At 45.5% G+C, this 18,518-nt stretch overlaps 1 protein-coding gene across 1 annotated transcript in view; it reads left to right on the top strand.

Moving 5' to 3' along the window:
- The window catches only part of MALT1 (MALT1 paracaspase), a 183,210-nt gene that overhangs the window by 115,844 nt on the left and 48,848 nt on the right, over positions 1 to 18,518 (top strand). The window contains exons 8-10 of the mRNA XM_075343327.1: positions 1,159 to 1,185; positions 6,052 to 6,075; positions 9,151 to 9,354. Of these exons, the coding sequence (XP_075199442.1) occupies positions 1,159 to 1,185; positions 6,052 to 6,075; positions 9,151 to 9,354 (255 nt within the window). The remainder of the gene's footprint in view (positions 1 to 1,158; positions 1,186 to 6,051; positions 6,076 to 9,150; positions 9,355 to 18,518) is intronic.

Raw genomic sequence — 18,518 nt, 5'->3', positions numbered from 1 at the left:
CCTGCTAGTTCTACAGCTGTCAAAATAGATTTTATCACCACTAATTAGCAGTTTTCTGCTTATGCATACTGTACATAGAGCTCAGCATTCAGAGCACTGCTCTATCTACAGCTGACAAAATAAAGATTTTATCACCTCTAATTAGCAACTTTCTGCCTATGCACAGTGTACATTGAGCTCAGCGTTCAGAGCACTGCTAGATCTACAGCTGACAAAACAGAGATTTTATCACCAGTAATTAGCAGCTTTGTGCCTATGCACAATGTACATAGAGCAAGGCGTTCAGAGCACTGCTAGATCTACGGCTCACAAAACAGAGATTTTATCACCACTAATTAGCAGCTTTCTGCCTATGCACAATGTACATATAGCTCAGCTAGATATACAGTTGTTAAAACAGATTTTATCACCACTAATTAGCAGTTTTCTGCCTATGTACAGTTTACATAGAGCTCAGCGTTCAGAGAACTACTAGATCTACAGCTGACAAAACAGTTATTTTATCACCACTAATTAGCAGCTTGCTGCCTATGCACAATGTACATAAAGCTAACTAGATTTACAGTTGACAAAACAGACTTTTTCAACACTAATTAGCAGCTTTATGACTATGCACAGTGTACATAGGGCTCAGCGTTCAGAGCACTGCTTGATCTACAACTGACAAAACAGATTTGATCACCACTAATTAGTAGCTTTCTGCCTATGCACAGTGTACATAGAACTCAGCGTTCAGAGCACTGCTCAAGCTACAGTTGACAAAATAGATTTTATCACCACTAATTAGCAGCTTTCTGCCTATGTACAGTGTACACAGAACTTAACTAGCTGACAAAAAATCACAGCTTGTTACAGCGTCTTTGCAATCAGCTTAGTATTGAGGGACTAGGATTGTATAAATAGTATCAATTCTTTAAAAACTTGGTGAAAAAAAAGGAGGAGGTTTTGCCCCAAAAATATTCCCCTTTTGAAGAAGACACTCGACTTTGCCCTTTTGAGTTCCAAATACCAGGGCAGACCCATAAAAAATGAGACTGTTGGCAAAAAATGGGAAAAAGAGCCACAATAGTAAATTTAACACAAAAATCACATTTTTTTTATTCTGTGTGTCTTACGTTTTGGGATTTTTACAATATTACGTTCTTCTCTTTGTTTTAGATGAATTGAGTGACATAATTGTCAAGGGTAAGTGTCAGTGTGTACCTCTGTGATCTCAAAAGTGAATTTCCAGGAATATTCGTTGTGAACATTATCTTGACACTAGCTGTAATACCCGGCTTCGCCCGGGGTAATAACTGTTGTTAACAAAATAGAATGTATTAACAAAAATGTATTCTGCACACAAACACCACAAAACAAATAGATAGAAATGTAATTATTAAAAGGCAAAAACTAAGCTAATAGAAGCATTTCACAACATATATTTCAACACCACAGATATTCCACACAGATTTAACTAAATTGGCCAAGTAATGTGCCCCGTCTGTCTCTTTCCAGGTCTGTCTCTTTCCAGGTCTGTCTCTTTCCCCGTCTGTCTCTTTCCCCATCTGCCTGTCTCTGTCTGTCTCTTTTTTTGTCTGTCTCTATCTCTCTGTTTCTTTCCCCATCTCTCTCTTTCTAGGTCTGTCTCTTTCCCAGGTCTGTCTCTTTCCCCGTCTGTTTCCCCGTCTCTTTGTCTGTGTCTTTTCCTGTCTGTCTCTTTCCCTGTCTGCCTGTCTCTGTCTGTCTCTTTCCTTGTCTGTCTCTATTTCTCTGTCTCTTTCCCCATCTGTCTCTATCAAGGTCTGTGTCTTTTCCCATCTATCTTTGTCTGTCTCTCTGGCTGTCTCCTCCTTCCCTGTCTGCCTGTCTCTGTCCCTGTCTGCATGTCTGTCTGTCTGTCTCTTTCCCCATCTGTCTCTTTTCCCATCTGTCTCTTTCCAGGTCAGTCTCTTTCCAGGTCTGTCTCTTTCCAGGTCTGTCTCTTTCCAGGTCTGTCTCTTTCGAGGTATGTCTCTGTCTGTCTCTTTCCAGGTCTGTCTCTTTCCAGGTCTGTCTCTGTCTATCTCTTTCCCTGTCTGTCTCTATCTCTCTGTCTCTTTCACCGTCTGTCTCTTTCACAGTCTGTCTCTTTCACGTCTGTCTCTTTCCCTGTCTGTCTCTATCTCTCTGTCTCTTTCCCTGTCTGTCTCTATCTCTCTGTCTCTTTCCCTGTCTGTCTCTCTGTCTCTCTCTGTCTGTCTCTATCCGTCTCCCCACCGACATCTTATTATCTCACATATAAGCTTCTTATACTATGAATGTCTTTTGTTCCTATAGCAACCAATCACAGCTCCTACTAATAACCTGTAGTTCCAGGCTCCATTTACTTTAATGGAGGCATGTTTTTTGGAGAGTAACTATAAAGTGCAGGGTTAAATTTTCCTGTCAAAACATAGTCTACAATGTTCCCTGGGTCACATGAGGTGTCTGTGTAAAATTTTGTGATTGTAAATGCAACGGTGCGGATACACTTTTCGTTTCACTTTTTCCCCATTATGCAGATAGGGGCAAAATTGATTGGTAAATAGGAACGCGCGGGGTTAAAATTTGCCTTCACTACTTTATTGCTGAGTGAGTACCCGACTGACCCCTGCAACCAGCGAGCCTGCGCTCCCCCTGCATCATAGCCCCATCCACAGTCCCGGGCCTTCCCTTACCCGTGGAGGGTGACGTCAACTTGCTGCCCCACTCCAACACCCCGGGTACTCCCAACGGCAGCGGCGGTATTCCCAATTACCGTACACCACCGGTGGCGTCACAAACTATATACCTATCCCTTGTAAATACCCCCTTTTCCATTTGAGTGTGGCCCCTAGTTCCCAGGTCCGGAGACCCTCAAGCCACGAGTAATCACCACCTCTGGATCTGAGCGGTTTGACCCTACCATAAACAAGGGCAGAATCATGTTCAGAGCAGCCTTTTTTAAATTTATGTTTCCACCAGAGATATTCAGATCATGCACAGTTCATGGTTAGGGTAGAATAAATGTGCTGTCATGTTTCCTTTAATGGCTTCACCCTCCAATAATAATGAAGTGACTGTGATGACCATGTCCCAGAGGTGTAGATCTAAGAACATGCAATAGATGTTGAATCCAGGGAGTGCTCTACACATGGCAGAACTATTTCTTCACATAGCAGCTTCTGCAAAGGAAGCAAAATTCATATACAAGATCTTACATGCCCTGACACCTATACTATAGCCCCAGCATGCCCCGCAATCAGTACAGGGAGGGAGAACTAGAAATGGGTGTAATACCACGTCCTGTGTGCTGCCTATGGGCTGGATGTCAACAACTATTTATATGTTTATTTAATATCGTCTATCCAGTTTTATGCCTATCTACAGTATATACAGTACATAGCATCTCTTGTTTCTTTATTTTTTCCTGCCTTTTGTTTCTTCCCTTCTTTTTATCATTTCACTTCTTCTCCTATTCCTTATTATTGTTCTGTTGTTATTGAATTCTATTGTCTGATTTATTTTGCTCTCTACTTTTTTCGTTATTTCTTTCTTTTTCTCTCCCTCACTCTTATTTTTTCTTCTCACTAATCATTTTACGCTTTACTGTCCTTACTTAATATCTTAGTTTAATTTTACTTCATATTTATTTTGTTTTCTTTTTTTTCTCAACTCCCTTTATTTTCCTTCTTTCTCCTTTTCCTTCTTTTTTTTCTCACTTCATTTTCTTTTCTTTTTTTTTATTCTATACTTCACTCTTCTCTCATTTTGAAAATTATTTTTTTTTACATATTCATTACTTGATTTGTTAGTTTCTTTATTTCTTTATCTCCCTCCTTTTTATTTTTCTATAATTTTGTTTACTTCTTGTCTTTTTTTTCTGCCCTACTTTAAGTCAATTTATTTTCTTTTCTCTTATTTTCTTTTGTCTTTTTTTCTCTTTCTTGTTCCCCTTGCTTTTTGTTTGATCTCTTTTTCTTCTTGAATTATTTTCTGCCTGATTTCTTTTGCCTTTTCTTTTTTCTTTCTTTTGTTCTCTTTCTTTCTCTTTCTGTACCTCACTTATCTTTTTTCATTTTTTAAATGTTATTTTTTTTACATTTTTATGGCTTGATTTCTTAGTTTCTTTATCTCCTTCTTCTCAAATTGTATTCTTGTTTCCTCATTGACTTCTTTCTGTCCTACATTAATTTTATTTCATTTTCTCTTCTCTCTTTTTTTTCTTTTCCTTCTTGTTTTCTCTTTTTTTTTTTCTTTCGCTTGTTTTTTGTTTTCATGTTTTTTACTTGATTTTCCTTTTTTTCCGTTTTATTCTTGACTGATGTTATTGATGTTGAATTATTTTCTGCCTGATTTCTTTTGCCCTCTCCTTTTCTCTTTCTTTCCTTCCTTGTTTATTTCTTTCTTTCTGTACATCACTCATCTCTTCTCATGATTGAAATTGTATTTTTTTTTTTTACATTTTCATTGCTTGATTTCTTCATTTTTTTCTCATTCTAATCAACTGCTTCTATTTATTGACTTCTTTCTGTCCTGCTTTCATTCTAGTTTATTTTCTCTTCTCTCTTTTCTCCTATTTTCTTTTCCCTCTTGTTTTCTCTTTTTTTCTTTAACTTTTTTGTTTTGTTTTTTATTCTTGATTTCTTTGTTGTCTTATTCTTGACTGTTGTTCTTTATGAATTATTTTCTACCTGATTTATTTTGCCCTCTCCTTTTCTCTTTCTTTTTGTACATCATTCATTTTTCTCATTTTTGAAATTATATTTTTTCACATTTTTATTGCTTGATTTCTTAATTTTTTTTATCTCTCTCTTCTCAACTTCTTCTATTTTTGCTTCCTTATTGACTTATTTTTGTCTTGCTTTCATTTTTTCCCTTCTCGCTTATTTCCTTTTCTCTTGTTTTCTTTCTTCTTTCTCTTGCATTTTGTTGGATCACTTTTTTTACTGTTGTTCTTGATGTTGAATTATTTTCTGCCTGATTTGTTTTGACCTCCCCTTTTCTCTTTTTTCTTTCTTTCACTTTCTTTCTCTTTCTTTCTTTCCTTCTTTCTCTCACTTTCTTTCTCTCTTTCTTTCCCTTTATTTCTTTCCTTTTCTTTCTTTCTTTCTCTTTCTTTCTCTTTTTTCCTTATTTCTTTCTCTCTTGTTTTCGTTCTTTTTTCTTTTTTTCTCTCTCTCATTTTCTTTCTTTCTTTCATTTTCTTTCTTTCTTTCACTTTCTTTCTCTTTCTTTCTCTCTTTCTTTCCTTCTTTCTCTTTCTTTTCTTATTTCTTTCTCTCTTGTTTTCTTTCTTTCTCTTTCTCATTTTCTTTCTTTTGTTCAATTTTTCTTTCTCTTTCCTCTCTTACTTTTTTCTCTCTTTCTTTTTTCTTTCCTTCTTTCTTTCTCTCTTATTTGCTCTCTCTTTCTTTCTCTTTCTTTCTCTCTTTCTTCTTTCCTTATTTCTTTCTCTCTTATTTTCTTTCTCTCTCTTTTTCCTTTCTTTCTTTCTTTCTTTCTTTCTCTTTCTTTCTTTTTTTTATTTCCTTCTTTCTTTCTCTCTTATTTGCTCTCTCTTTCTTTCTCTCTTTCTTCTTTCCTTATTTCTTTCTCTCATTTTCTTTCTCTCTCTTTTTCCTTTCTTTCTTTCTTTCTTTCTTTCTCTCTTTCTTTCTTTTTTTTTTCTTTCCTTCTTTCTTTCTCTCTTATTTGCTCTCTCTTTCTTTCTCTTTCTTTCTCTCTTTCTTCTTTCCTTATTTCTTTCTCTCTTATTTTCTTTCTCTCTCTTTTTCCTTTCTTTATTTCTTTCTCTCTTTCTTTCTTTTTTTTCTTTCCTTCTTTCTTTCTCTCTTATTTGCTCTCTCTTTCTTTCTCTTTCTTTCTCTCTTTCTTCTTTCCTTATTTCTTTCTCTCTTATTTTCTTTCTCTCTTTTTCCTTTCTTTCTTTCTCTTTCTCTTTTTCATTTTCTTTCTTTCATTCTTTCTTTCGATCTTATTTTTGCTCTTTTATTCACTCTTTCTTTCTTTCTCAATATTTTGTAATATTTAATATTGAAATCTTACGTGTTCTATCTTACTCTTTTTCAGCAGACGCTGATGAGCCCCTCTTTGGTAAGACATACTTTTATAGATCACATTGCAGTTCATGCTCCACAGTCCGCAGCATTTGTAGATCTAGATATGTAAAACTCTATTGTATTACTTCAGTAGATCCGGAAAGTAGTGATCATGCAAATGTAGCCAGATGCCATTGCTGGCAGATGATAGCAGCCAGTCCTGTGCACGTGGCCTGTGCGGTGACTCACGTACTATGAGGCGCTGTGTACATATGTCTCAGTGACAGAAGTGCTGTCTGCTTGCACAATACTTTCCTCCTACAATCACTTTATTACTTAGTTATGACAGACGGCTGATGACTATTCTATTTACATTATTAATAGGTTTGTGCAGTCGTTCTCTGTACTACATATGTTTTATGTTTTACTCTGGAAGAGATCGGTAAAAATAGTATTTCTAACCTGCCCAAGAATTTCCACAAAAACTCAAAAAAAACTCCTGCTTAGTGCCCCATACACAGTAAAATGCCCCCACAGTGCCCCACCACAGTGCATTCTTCCACACAGTATGAAAGCCATACAGTGCCCCCACACATAGTATGATGCTTCCACAGTGACCCTTAAACAGAATGATGCCTTCACATAGTATGAGGCCCCTACAGTGTCCCCACATATTGTATAATGCCCCCATAGTGACCTTCCAACAGAATAATGCCCCCACATAGTATAATGTCCCTACAGTGCCCCACACATAGTATGATGCGCCATAGTGACTTTTAAACAGAATAATGTCCCCACATAGTATGAGTATACTACAGTGCCCCCACACATAGTATGATGCCTCCATAGTGACCTTCAAACAGAATGATGCCCCCACATAGTATGAGGCCCCCGCAGTGCCCTACACATAGTATGATGCTCCCACAGTTACCTTCAAACAGAATGATGCCTCTACATGGTATGAGGCTCCTACAGTGCCCCACACATAGTATGATGCCTCCATAGTGATTATTAAAAATAATAATGCCTCTACATAGTATGAAGCCACTACAGTGCCCCACACATAGTTTGATGCGCCATAGTGACTTTTAAACAGAATAATGACCCCACATACTATGAGGATCCTACAGTGCCCCCACACATAGTATGATGCTCCACAGTGACCCTCAAACAGAATGATGCCTCCACATAGTATGAGGCCCTACAGTGCCCCCACACATAGTATGATGCTCCACAGTGACCCTCAAACAGAATGATGGCCCCACATAGTATGAAGCCCCTACAGTGCCCCACACATAGTATGATGCTCTCACAGTGACCTTCAAACAGAATGATGCCCTCGCATAGTATGATGCTCCCAAAGTGACCTTCAGACAAAATGATGCCCCACATAGCATGATGCTCCCACAGTCACCTTCAAACAGAATGATGCCTCCACATGGTATAAGGCCCCTACAGTGCCCCACACATAGTATGATGCTTCCACAGTGACATTCAAAGAGAATGATGCCCCCACATAGTATGAAGCCCCTACAGTGCTCCTCCCACATAGTATGTTGCATCCATACAGTATGATGCCCCTACAGTGCCCCTGCACATTATGAAGCTTTCACAGTGCCCTTCAAATAGTATGATGCCTCCACATTCATCAACACACACAGTATGATGACACAACAGTTTCCCCCCAACAAAATGAGCTAAAGGAAAAGAAACACTCACCTAGCCCCAGTCCCACAATGAGCAGAGCAGAGCTGCATCTGTGCTGTGTGAGGTTTGGCGCAGCTGGCGTCTTCTAGTAATATTATCGAGTTCCATGTGCCAATACACTGGCATTGTAGAGAACATGCAGAGGCTGGACGGTGGTTCAGGGAGCGGATGTCCTAACGACACAAGAACAGTTGATATAGCACCTGAGACAGCAGGATGGCTTTCCAAATCTGGGAATGTCTTACTGGATCCAGGACAGTTGGGAGGTATGTAGAGTGCTTTGAAAAACTATTCATACCCAGTGAACCTTTCCACATAATTTCTTGATACACCCTTGAACTTAAATGTATTTTATTGTTCTCATCTGACCAGAGCACATTCTCCCACATGCCATGCTGGGGACATAGTGAGTATGTTGAAGCATGTGTTCTGGTCAGAGGAGAACAAACTAGAACATTTTGGCTAAACGCAAAATGCTCTGTGTGCTGGAAAACTAACACTGCACATTACCCTGAAAACACCATGCCCACCGTCACACATGGTGGTGGCAGCATCATGCTGTGGGGAGGCTTTTCTTCAGCAGGGGCAGAGAAGCTAGTCAGAGGTGATGGGAAGATGGATGGAGCTAAATACAGGTCAATTTCTGGAGGAAAACCTGTTAGAGGCTGCAAAAGGCTTGATACTGGGGCGTAGGTTCACCTTCCAGCAAGACAATGACCCTAAACATCCTGCCAGAGCTACAATGGAGGGTTTAGATTGGAGAAAATTCATGTGTGTGAACGGCCCCATCACAGTCTAGACAGTCTCATCACAGACGTCTCCATCCAATCTCACTGAGCGGGAGCGAGTGTGCAAAGATGGATGGGCAAAAATGTCACCTCTAGATGTGCAAAGCTGGAGAGACATCCCCCAAGAGACTTGCAGCAGTAACTGCAGCAAAAAGTGACTGCAAAGTGACCTACAAAGTACTGACACAGGGGGTTGATTACAAATGCACATCACAATTTTCAGATTTATGTTTTTTAAATATTTAGAAAACCAAGTATCATTTACGTTACACTTGCTAGTTGCTACTTTGTGTTGGTACCTCACATAAAATCCCAATAAAATGTATTTAAGTTTGTAACGTGAAAAAATGTGGAAACGTTCTCTGGGTATGAATACTTTTTCAAGCCACTGTAAACATCCGGTGTGGGATTATTAGAAGTATGTGTGAAGTTGCACCATAATTACGTGTATCATTGCTGAATCATGCTACTCTCTATCGAGTATCCGTCTACATCCAGTGCATGAAATGTTGCCTGAACCCAAGATTACATGTACCGTAGCACGTAGAACTTGGCACGTAGAACTTTATCCTGCACATGTGATTTTTACATCGATTCGTGTCCTATTATACCAAAGTGATTTTGTCTCTTTCCAGCAACGGATAAAGTTGCGTTGCTGATCGGGAACATGTCCTACAAGAACCATTCTCAGCTCAAGGCCCCAATGTTGGATGTGTATGAACTTACAAACCTGCTGCGACAACTGGACTTCAAGGTGGTGTCACTGCTTGACCTCACCGAGGGGGAAATGAGGAACACAGTGAACGAATTCCTGCTATTACTGGACAAAGGTGTATATGGTAAGAGGCCTCCTATGGATGTGACTATGGGCTGTACACAGAGCTCCGTGTGTGCTGCATGTACCAGTCTCCTCCGCAGTCACTGACCGTGGGGCTTACAGACTGTTTACCTTCTTCTCTTTCCTACTCTGTATCCTGGAGATACATATTTGCTTGTACAGTTTTTTCATGACTTGAGTGAAGTAATTAACACATCTATCAACACTGTATGGTGAAAAGTAGTGGGCAGCAAGTCCGAATCATTGTATTTTAGGTTTTACCTCTGGCCCCATTACCCCCAGTGTATAACATCCTGCCCCATTGCCCCGAAATTATAACATCCAACCCCACTGACCTTGGTGTATAACATCCGGTCTCATCACCCCCAATATATAACATTCGGCTTCTCGCCCCCCGGGGAAAACATCCGGCTCCTCGCCCCTGGTGTATAACATCTGTGACGCCCTGGACTAGCCATGTAGTCACATACATACCAACATACACACACCCCCACCCTAGACAATTACAACAGTCAACCAAAAACCCTTGTTGCCTCCCTCCAGGGTCTGATGTCCACACCAGGTGGGGCGGAGCCAGGCGGTTGGCCCCACCCACCGAGGAGTTCACAGGCCTGGAGGCGGGAAAAGCAGGAGATGAGTTTAGGAGGCGAAAGTGAGAGGACAGAACTCAAAGTGTCTGGGTAGGAGCCCAGGCACTGACAGCAAGGTCGGCAGACGGTGGTGGCCGTCTGCAGGAGGTAGTGGACCTCTGCAGAACCGTAGGACCGGGGTCAGGCGGTGGCCCGCCAGTACCGAACTGGGGAGCGGAGTGAAGCTAAGCACACAGGCAGGGCCATCGGACCCCGACCAGGCTTGGAGCCGCCGACAATAGTCAAATCCGAGTGTGACAGGAACCCCAGGGGTTTCCCAACAACCAAGACCCGACAGAAGGCAACAGTCCACACCGAGAGGATATACAGCCACCGCCATAGGCTAGAGATCCAAGGGCCAGCGCCTGCAGGCAAAACGGGCTCCTACGGCACCTATACGCCGGGGAGCAGACTACCGGTGGGCAACCACAGGAGTCAGAACATTCTAAAAGGTGCAGGGAAAGACAGCCACCATCAGCCGTCCGGGGAGAGCACAACAACACTGCAGCCGGCTGCGGGACCTGTCCATCCAGTCGTTTTGGTTTACCAGAGACTCTGTCATTGATTGTCTGAGTGAGTACACCAGTGCCATCCGGCACCGTGCCGCGCTGCCCAGCCATCCAGCCTCCCCGTTACACCACCGGGCCCCGGGATCACCAACCCCCCTACCCACAGAGGGGACAACATCCTAGCTGCTCCCTACCATCTCTCCCAGGATCCCCGTCACCAGCAGCGGTGGTGCCATCATCACCACGTCCCGTGGGTGGCGTCACGAACTCTCTCCCTAAACAAACCATCCCTTTTCACTCACGGGTGAGGAGTGCTGCTCGAGTCCTCGGGTCCGGCCCACCGCTCGAGCAAACCGAGCAGCAGCAGCAGAAGCCCCGGACCAGAGCGTGGCAAGCGCGTCCCCTCCGCCCACGACACATCCATCTCCTTGCCCCCAATGTATAACATCCATCTCCTTTCCTCTAATGTATAAAATCCAGCTTCCATTGCCTCCAGTCTATAACATCCGGCTCCTCGCCCCTGGTGTTTAACATCCGACCCTTGCGGTTGCAGTTGTACATCACCAAGCACAATGCCGACCCATACATCACCAAGCACAATGCAGAGCTGTACATCACCAAGCACAATGCTGACCCATACATCACCAAGCACAATGCAGAGCTGTACATCACCAAGCACAATGCAGAGCCATACATCACCAAGCACAATGCAGAGCCATACATCACCAAGCAAAATGCAGAGCCATACATCACCAAGCACAATGTAGAGCTGTACATCACCAAGCAAAATGCTGAGACGTACATCACCAAGCACAATGCTGAGACGTACATCACCAAGCACAATGCTGAGCCATACATCACCAAGCACAATGCTGAGCCGTACATCACCAAGCACAATGCCGACCCATACATCACCAAGCACAATGCAGATCTGTACATCACCAAGCACAATGCTGACCCATACATCACCAAGCACAATGCAGAGCTGTACATCACCAAGCACAATGCAGAGCCATACATCACCAAGCAAAACGCAGAGCCGTACATCACCAAGCACAATGCAGAGCTGTACATCACCAAGCAAAATGCTGAGACGTACATCCCCAAGCACAATGCTGAGACGTACATCACCAAGCACAATGCTGAGCCGTACATCACCAAGCACAATGCTGTTTATCAGATGGAACTGTGTAAAGCCGCCACCACTGGACTCTGGAGGAAACGTTTTCTGTACAGTGACAGATCACACTGCTCTATCTGCATCTGATAGAGGAGACTGGGTTTGGTGAATGGAGAACGTTGCCCCCTGACTGTATTGTGCCCATTGTTCAGTTTGGTGGAGGAGGATAATGCTATGACCTTGTTTTTCAACACTTGACCTCGGATCCATAGTTCCAGAAAATGGAAATCTTAATTCTTCAGCACAAGACATTGTGGACAATTGTAGCCTCCAGCTTTATGGAAATAGTTTTGAGAAGGCCATTTTTTGTTCCCCATGTCTGTGTCCCGTGCACAAGGTCCATACAGACATGGTTGGAGGAGTTTGGTGGAAGAACATGAGCAGCCGTACAAAGTTCTGACATCAGCTCCATCTAAGACCTTGAGATAAACCAGAATACAGATTGTGACTCCTCTCCCCAACATCAGCGTCGTCACTCAAATGCTCTTCTGGATGAATAGGCAAAAATTCCTACCGACATCTCCAAACTCTTGTAGAAATCCTTACAAGAAGCTGCTATAGCTGCAGAGGGACAGACTCCATATTAATGCCTACGGATATAGGAGGTTAGAAAAGTTCTTGTAATTGATCTAAATTTTTGCTCAGTTCTAGGTCCCCATCTTTCTGTTTATCTATTCTTCCATCTGCATCCCCCCTGCTTGTATAGTACCATGTTCTACAGTCATGGTGGTGTCTTGTGCAGTGTCTCTCGCCGCCACCCTTACTTCCTGTGGTTTTGCTTTTCGAGATACAGTAGACTGATAATATTCTGCTTCCCTTTGCTGTGTTGTACAATTGTTCTTTTCTTGCTTTTCTTTTTTTTACTCATTGATTTTTGCATTTGCACTCTGCACCACTGACTACTCCATGGCAGCAATATTTACTAGGTATGCAAACTATAGATGATCTCACGCTCACGGGAAGTCTTGAATGATAATTGATAATGACATGATATAACCAAATCCTGCTAATATTCCATTGAATCCTCCCAATGAAGTGCCCATAATGCTGACCGATAAAGTGGCATCATCAATGATCCGAACCATGTGCTCCTACCATTCTATAAGCAGCCAAAAGGGCACTGAAGCTGTCCGGCGGGGTCCAAGAGAGCTTGTAATACCTAGGCATGACAGAGTAGTGCTGTATTTGTTACCTGCTGCTGAGAGGGTGTGCCGCCCCCGCGACAGCTGACGGGCTGCTCGGACCCGGATCCGCAGTGGCTCGAGGGGTCTCCGGACCCGAGGCGGGGTCGTGCGGCCTCTCGAAATAAAAGGGGGGAGTTTTTGTGTTTTGGGATAGTGTTCGTAACGCCACCCACGGTGTGTGGTAACGTGAGGGACCACCGCTGCCAGGTTTGGGGAGCCCGGGAACGCTGCTGCGTGGCAGCTGAAGCTGTTAACCCCTCCGTGGACAGGGGAGTGGTGTCCCGGGGCCCGGTGATGTATGGAATGGGGAACCCGTCGGGTCCAAGGACTGTGTGTACTCTCACAGTCCAAAGTTACTGACGCTGACACCAGGGAAACCAAACTCTTGAATGCTCTGTCTCCGATGGTCGAGCACGCTGGTCCGTGCCCCTTTGGTGTTGCTGGTTGGTCTGAAGCCTTGTCCCTTGGAACTGTGTGTCCTTCGTATGTATCCCTTTCACCTAAAACTACTCGGGTCCCGGTCACCTGCGTGGCTAGCAGGGTGAGCTTGCTCTCAGGGTTCACGCTTGGGATTTTCTGGACGGTTGTGGGAAGTCCTATCCCCCTCGTTGCGTTAGTAACCCGATCCTGGAGCGGGTGGGGAACGGTTCCTGAAGATTCCATTCCCGTCAGGTGAATTACTGGGCTACATGAAACTACTTCCCAGCCTAGGGTCCACGTACCCAGTCGTGCCCTGGTCCCTGCCCGGTTGTAGCACAAGGCAGCCGGCCTGCTCTCTGTAGCAGCACCGTACTCCCTGCCACTACCCCCTGCGACCGGGGTTCCAGCTCCTTCTGGCTAGGCCAACGTCTGGCACCTGGGACGGGTACAGGAGCCTAGCTCCACAGCGTGACCTGGACTGTCACCGCTGTCTCTCCTTCCACCTCCACTCTCTACATCTTACTCTCTGCCCTGACACTTCTGCCCTCCTTCTACCAACCCTCCCTCTGGGTGGCCCTATTCCCCTCAGGCTGCCCAATGGGTGTTTGATGGGTGTGGTGCAGAGTGTTCCTCAGGATTTGTGTACACCTGTTGATAGGAACACCAAAGTGACAAGACCCGTAACCAAGGAGGAGCGGGTACCATGCAGGTTAAACATGGCTCATCCGTGAGCCACAGAATACCAAGTATTTATTTATTTATATTTTAAGGAAGGAAAAAGAGTTAACAACATTTTCATTTTCAAACATTTTCAAACTAGAGTTCGTCTGCCACAGGGACGTCACCGGTTTTGATGGCAGCGGGGACCCAAACCTTCCACGTTGTGGTCCTTCCCTGCGACAGTCCAGTCCCAACATCCCAGATCCCAATAACCCCCCACCCAAACAACCTGGTTCCCCTGGAAACCTAGATGGGTCCTTGGGCCGGGTTAAGGTCCCAGGGTGTGCCAGTCGACTCCAATGGCACAACGGTGCAGTTTTTTTTTTTACAAGACACAAGTTTGTGTTAGTCATGCCAGTCCTGTGACCGTGGTCCATTTTTAATCAACTATAAAATGTAGAAGTCCTTATAAAACCACACCTAAAAGTCCTGTACTGTAGAAATCAGGTTAACTTTCCCATGCAATTGGTGTTTCTTTGGTTCTCGCATTTTCTAACATTTTCTATATGAAAAATAACAAACTGTGGAAAATAACAAACGGAAAACACAGATACCTAACATTTTTACGGTACCATATTTCTGCTAATATCAACACTACTGGTCTAGCCCCCTGGGGAACCGGTAGCCAATGGCAGCCGCTGGCACGATCCGCTCATTCACCACGGTGCACCGCTTTACGTCGAGGACATACCAGCCCCACTCACCCCAGTGCCGGATATAGCTGACCATCTCCCCAGGCTCAAAGTTGCGGCCAAGATGATCTCTTGGGAGGTGTTGTTACACATCTCTTCTGGTAACAAACACCCCATCGGCTAGGCCAGCTTTTGACAGGAAACCCCATCCCTTTTCAGGATCATAACTGTGTACCATGCCTCTCCTTACTGGGCCTCGGGTACGGAACGTAGATTTCCTGAGGTAATCTTTCTCTCGCTGGGTGCGGGCCATTATCTCTTGCTGCCATTGCTCTGTCTGGGTCATCGTCGGTTTCAAAAGTTGTCGTGGTGGTTCCCAGCAGGAGGCGTCGGCGTCCGGCCTCAGCTCCCTGACTGGCTCTGGTTTTGAAGGCGCTGCTGCAGCCCCAACAGCCGTTGGGATGCCACACGGTAGTGGAACCGGTGAACCGGAAGGCTCCACTCCTGCCGATGGAAGTAGTGGGCCCAGGTACTCCACCCCTAGGGATGGGCCTGGTGAGGCGGCCGGGTTTGCTCTGGCCGGGCTTTGGATGACCGCGAGACAGACGGGGAAAGAGACAGACAGACACAGAGATAGACAGACACAGATGTGGCGCCCTGGACAAGCCAGGGGCCACAGAGCACAACACCCACAACACCACACACTCCCGGTCAGGCACACCGAAGTCAGACACAAAACCCTTGTTACCTTCCTCCAGGGGCTGATGATCACACCAGGGGGTGGGCCAGGCGGTTGGTCCCGCCCACCGAGGAGTTCACAGTCCTGGAGGCGGGAAAAGATCAGATTAGTTTTGACAGTGAAAGTGGAAGGAGGAAAGTGTAGTAGTGGAGCAACTGACTGACAGCGTCCGGGTGTGTGGCCCGGGCGAGACAGCAAGGTTGGCAGACGGTGGTGACCGTCTGCAGGAGTGGCCTATCAGAGTTACCGTAAGGACCGTGGACGGGCGGTGGCCCGGCGGTACCGGACCGGTACACAAAGAGAAGCCAGCACCATCTGGCAGGGGCTTTCGGACCCCGGCAAGGCTAGGAGTCGCCGTGAATTTGCCGAATCCGTTAGTGAAGGGGACCTCCTGGGTTTCCAAATAGTCAAGTCCCAACAGAAGGCAACAGTCCAACCAAAAGAGGGAGACACCGCCACCGCCAAGGCAACCGTTTCTCAGGGCCAGAACCTGCGGGCAAGAAGGGGCTCCTCCAGCCCATATCCAAGCTGGGGAGCGGGTTACCGGTGGGAACCCATCGGAACCAACAACCGTACACAGGTGCAGGAAAAGGCAGTCACCATCAACCTGCCGGGAGAAACAACACCGCAGCCGTCTGTGGGACCCGTCCATCCAGCCGAGTGTTTTACCGAGAACTGTGTCTTCATCATTGGGCTGAGTGAGTACCACCGTGCCATGCAGCACAGCGCTGCCCCCGCGACCCTGCACCTCACCAGGCCCCGTAACCCGCCTGCCATCCATCCCTACCCCATCACCGGGCCCCGGGACAACCAACCCCCTACCCACGGAGGGGAGAACTAACAACAAAGCTGCTCCCTGTCACCGCTCCCGGGATCCCCGTTCAGAGCAGCGGTGGTGTCACCAAAATCACCACAACCGTGGGTGGCGTCACGGACAATAACAATCAACCCCCACAATCAAAACCCCTTTTCACTCACGGGCGAGGAGCGCCGCTCGAGTCCCCGGGATCCGGCCCACCGCTCGAGCCACCACCGAGCAGCAGCAGCAGCAGCGGCCGGACCCAAGCAGTGGGAGAGCGCAGCGTCCCCTCCTCCACCCGCGACACAGAGATATAGAGAGAGACAGACAGACACAGAGAGAGAGAGACAGACACAGATAGACAGACAGAGACACAAAGATAGAGAGTGACAGAGAGACTGATACAGAGACAGAAAGAGAGATAGACACAGACAGACACATGGAGACAGACAGTGAAAGAGACAGACAGAGAGACAGACAGAGACAGACTCGGAGAGAGACATAGAGACAGTTACTATCCCGGGCAATGCCCGGGTACTACAGCTAGTGACTCTTTCTAATATATAGGAATAGATTCCTCTGTGTGTAATGACTCTATATAATATATAGGAATAGATTCCTCTGTGTGTAATGACTCTATATAATATATTGGAATAGATCCCTCTGTGTGTAATGACTCTATATAATATATTGGAATAGATCCCTCTGTGTGTAATGACTCTATATAATATATAGGAATATATCCCTCTGTGTGTAATGACTCTATATAATATATTGGAATAGATCCCTCTGTGTGTAATGACTCTATATTAGGCCTCCGACACACATCCGTTAAAAACGTGCGTGTTTTGTCCGTTTCCGTATATACCGGAGACACGGACAAACGTGCACCAATGTTAATCTATGTTTGTGGTCAAACTTGCGTTTTTTATCATGTCCGTGTGTCCGTGATCCGTATGTGTTTCCATTTTGCAAGGAAGCATGTCCATTTTCTACACGGAGCACGCACACATGGACGCCATGAAAGTCAATGGTTTGGTACGCACAATCTCTGTATGCTCCGTGTACGTTTTGTGCTTTTTTCCAGCAATGTCGGTCATTCTTTCTTTTTCAGTCTATCTCCCTCAGTCCGTCGGTCGGTCTCTCTGTCTGTCTGTCGGTCTCTCTCTGTCTTGTTTGTCCCTCTCTCTGTCTGTTGGTCAGTCTCCCCCCTCTCTCATACTTACCGTTACCCAATCACTGCCGCAGAGCTGCACAGCTCTTCACTAAACTCCGGCGGCTTTTCCTCTTTTGAAAAAGCCGGCCGTTCATTAAACAATCTCGTATTCCCTGCTTTCCCCGGCCACCGGCGCCTATGATTTGTTGCAGTGAGACACGCCCCCACACTGAGTGACAGCTGCCTCACTGCAGCCAATCACAGCCGCCGGTGGGCGGGACTATACTGTGCAGTAAAAAATAAATAAATAATTTAAAAAAACGACGTGCGGTTCCCCCCCCATTTTGATACCAGCCAGGGTAAAGTCACACGGCTGAAGGCTGGTATTCTCAGGATGGGGAGCTCCACGTTATGGGGAGCCCCCCAGCCTAACAATATCAGCCAGCAGCCGCCCAGAATTGCCGCATCCATTAGATGCGATAGTTTTGGGACTCTACCCCACTCTTCCCGAATTGCCCTGGTGCTTTGGCAATCGGGGTAATAAGGAGTTAATGGCAGCCCATAGCTGCCACTAAGTCCAAGATTAATCATTGCAGGCGTCTCCTTCCATGATTAATCTGAAAATTTAAGTAAATAAACACACACAAAGAAAAATCCTTTATTTGAACTAAGAAACATTAAAAAAACCCCTCGTTCACCAATTTATTATGCCCCAAATACCCATCCATGTCCGGCGTAATCCACGGAGGTCCAGTGTCGCTTCCAGCTCTGCTACATGAAGGTGACAGCAGCTGCAGAAGAACACCGCCTCTCCTGTCAGCTCCACGCAGCAACTGAGGTGAGTATCGCGATCACCGATGACGTCACTCAGGTAACTCACGGTCACCGCTGGATCCTCCACCTGTGACAGCAAGTCGCCCGAGTGACGGCGATGAAGTAACAGGTGAGTTGCGGTCACGGGGGGAGGATCCAGCTAGCCGCGGGTAACCTGAGTGACAGCAGCGCTAATCGCGCTGCCTGCTCGCTTCAGTCACTCAGGGTTTAAGCGGTCACCGGTGAGTCCTTCACGGGTGACTGCTAATCAGGACGCGACACAGACAGAGCCGCGGTATGAGGATGAAGTCGGGTGAAGTTCACCCGAGTTCATTCTCAGCGCGCGATTCTGTCTGCTGTCAGCGGTTATGTATCAATGACATT

Source organism: Anomaloglossus baeobatrachus, chromosome 1, assembly GCF_048569485.1.
Source record: "Anomaloglossus baeobatrachus isolate aAnoBae1 chromosome 1, aAnoBae1.hap1, whole genome shotgun sequence".
NCBI lineage: Eukaryota > Metazoa > Chordata > Amphibia > Anura > Aromobatidae > Anomaloglossus > Anomaloglossus baeobatrachus.
Note: the sequence above shows the minus strand (reverse complement) of the source record. Positions and strands in the feature narration are given on the sequence as shown.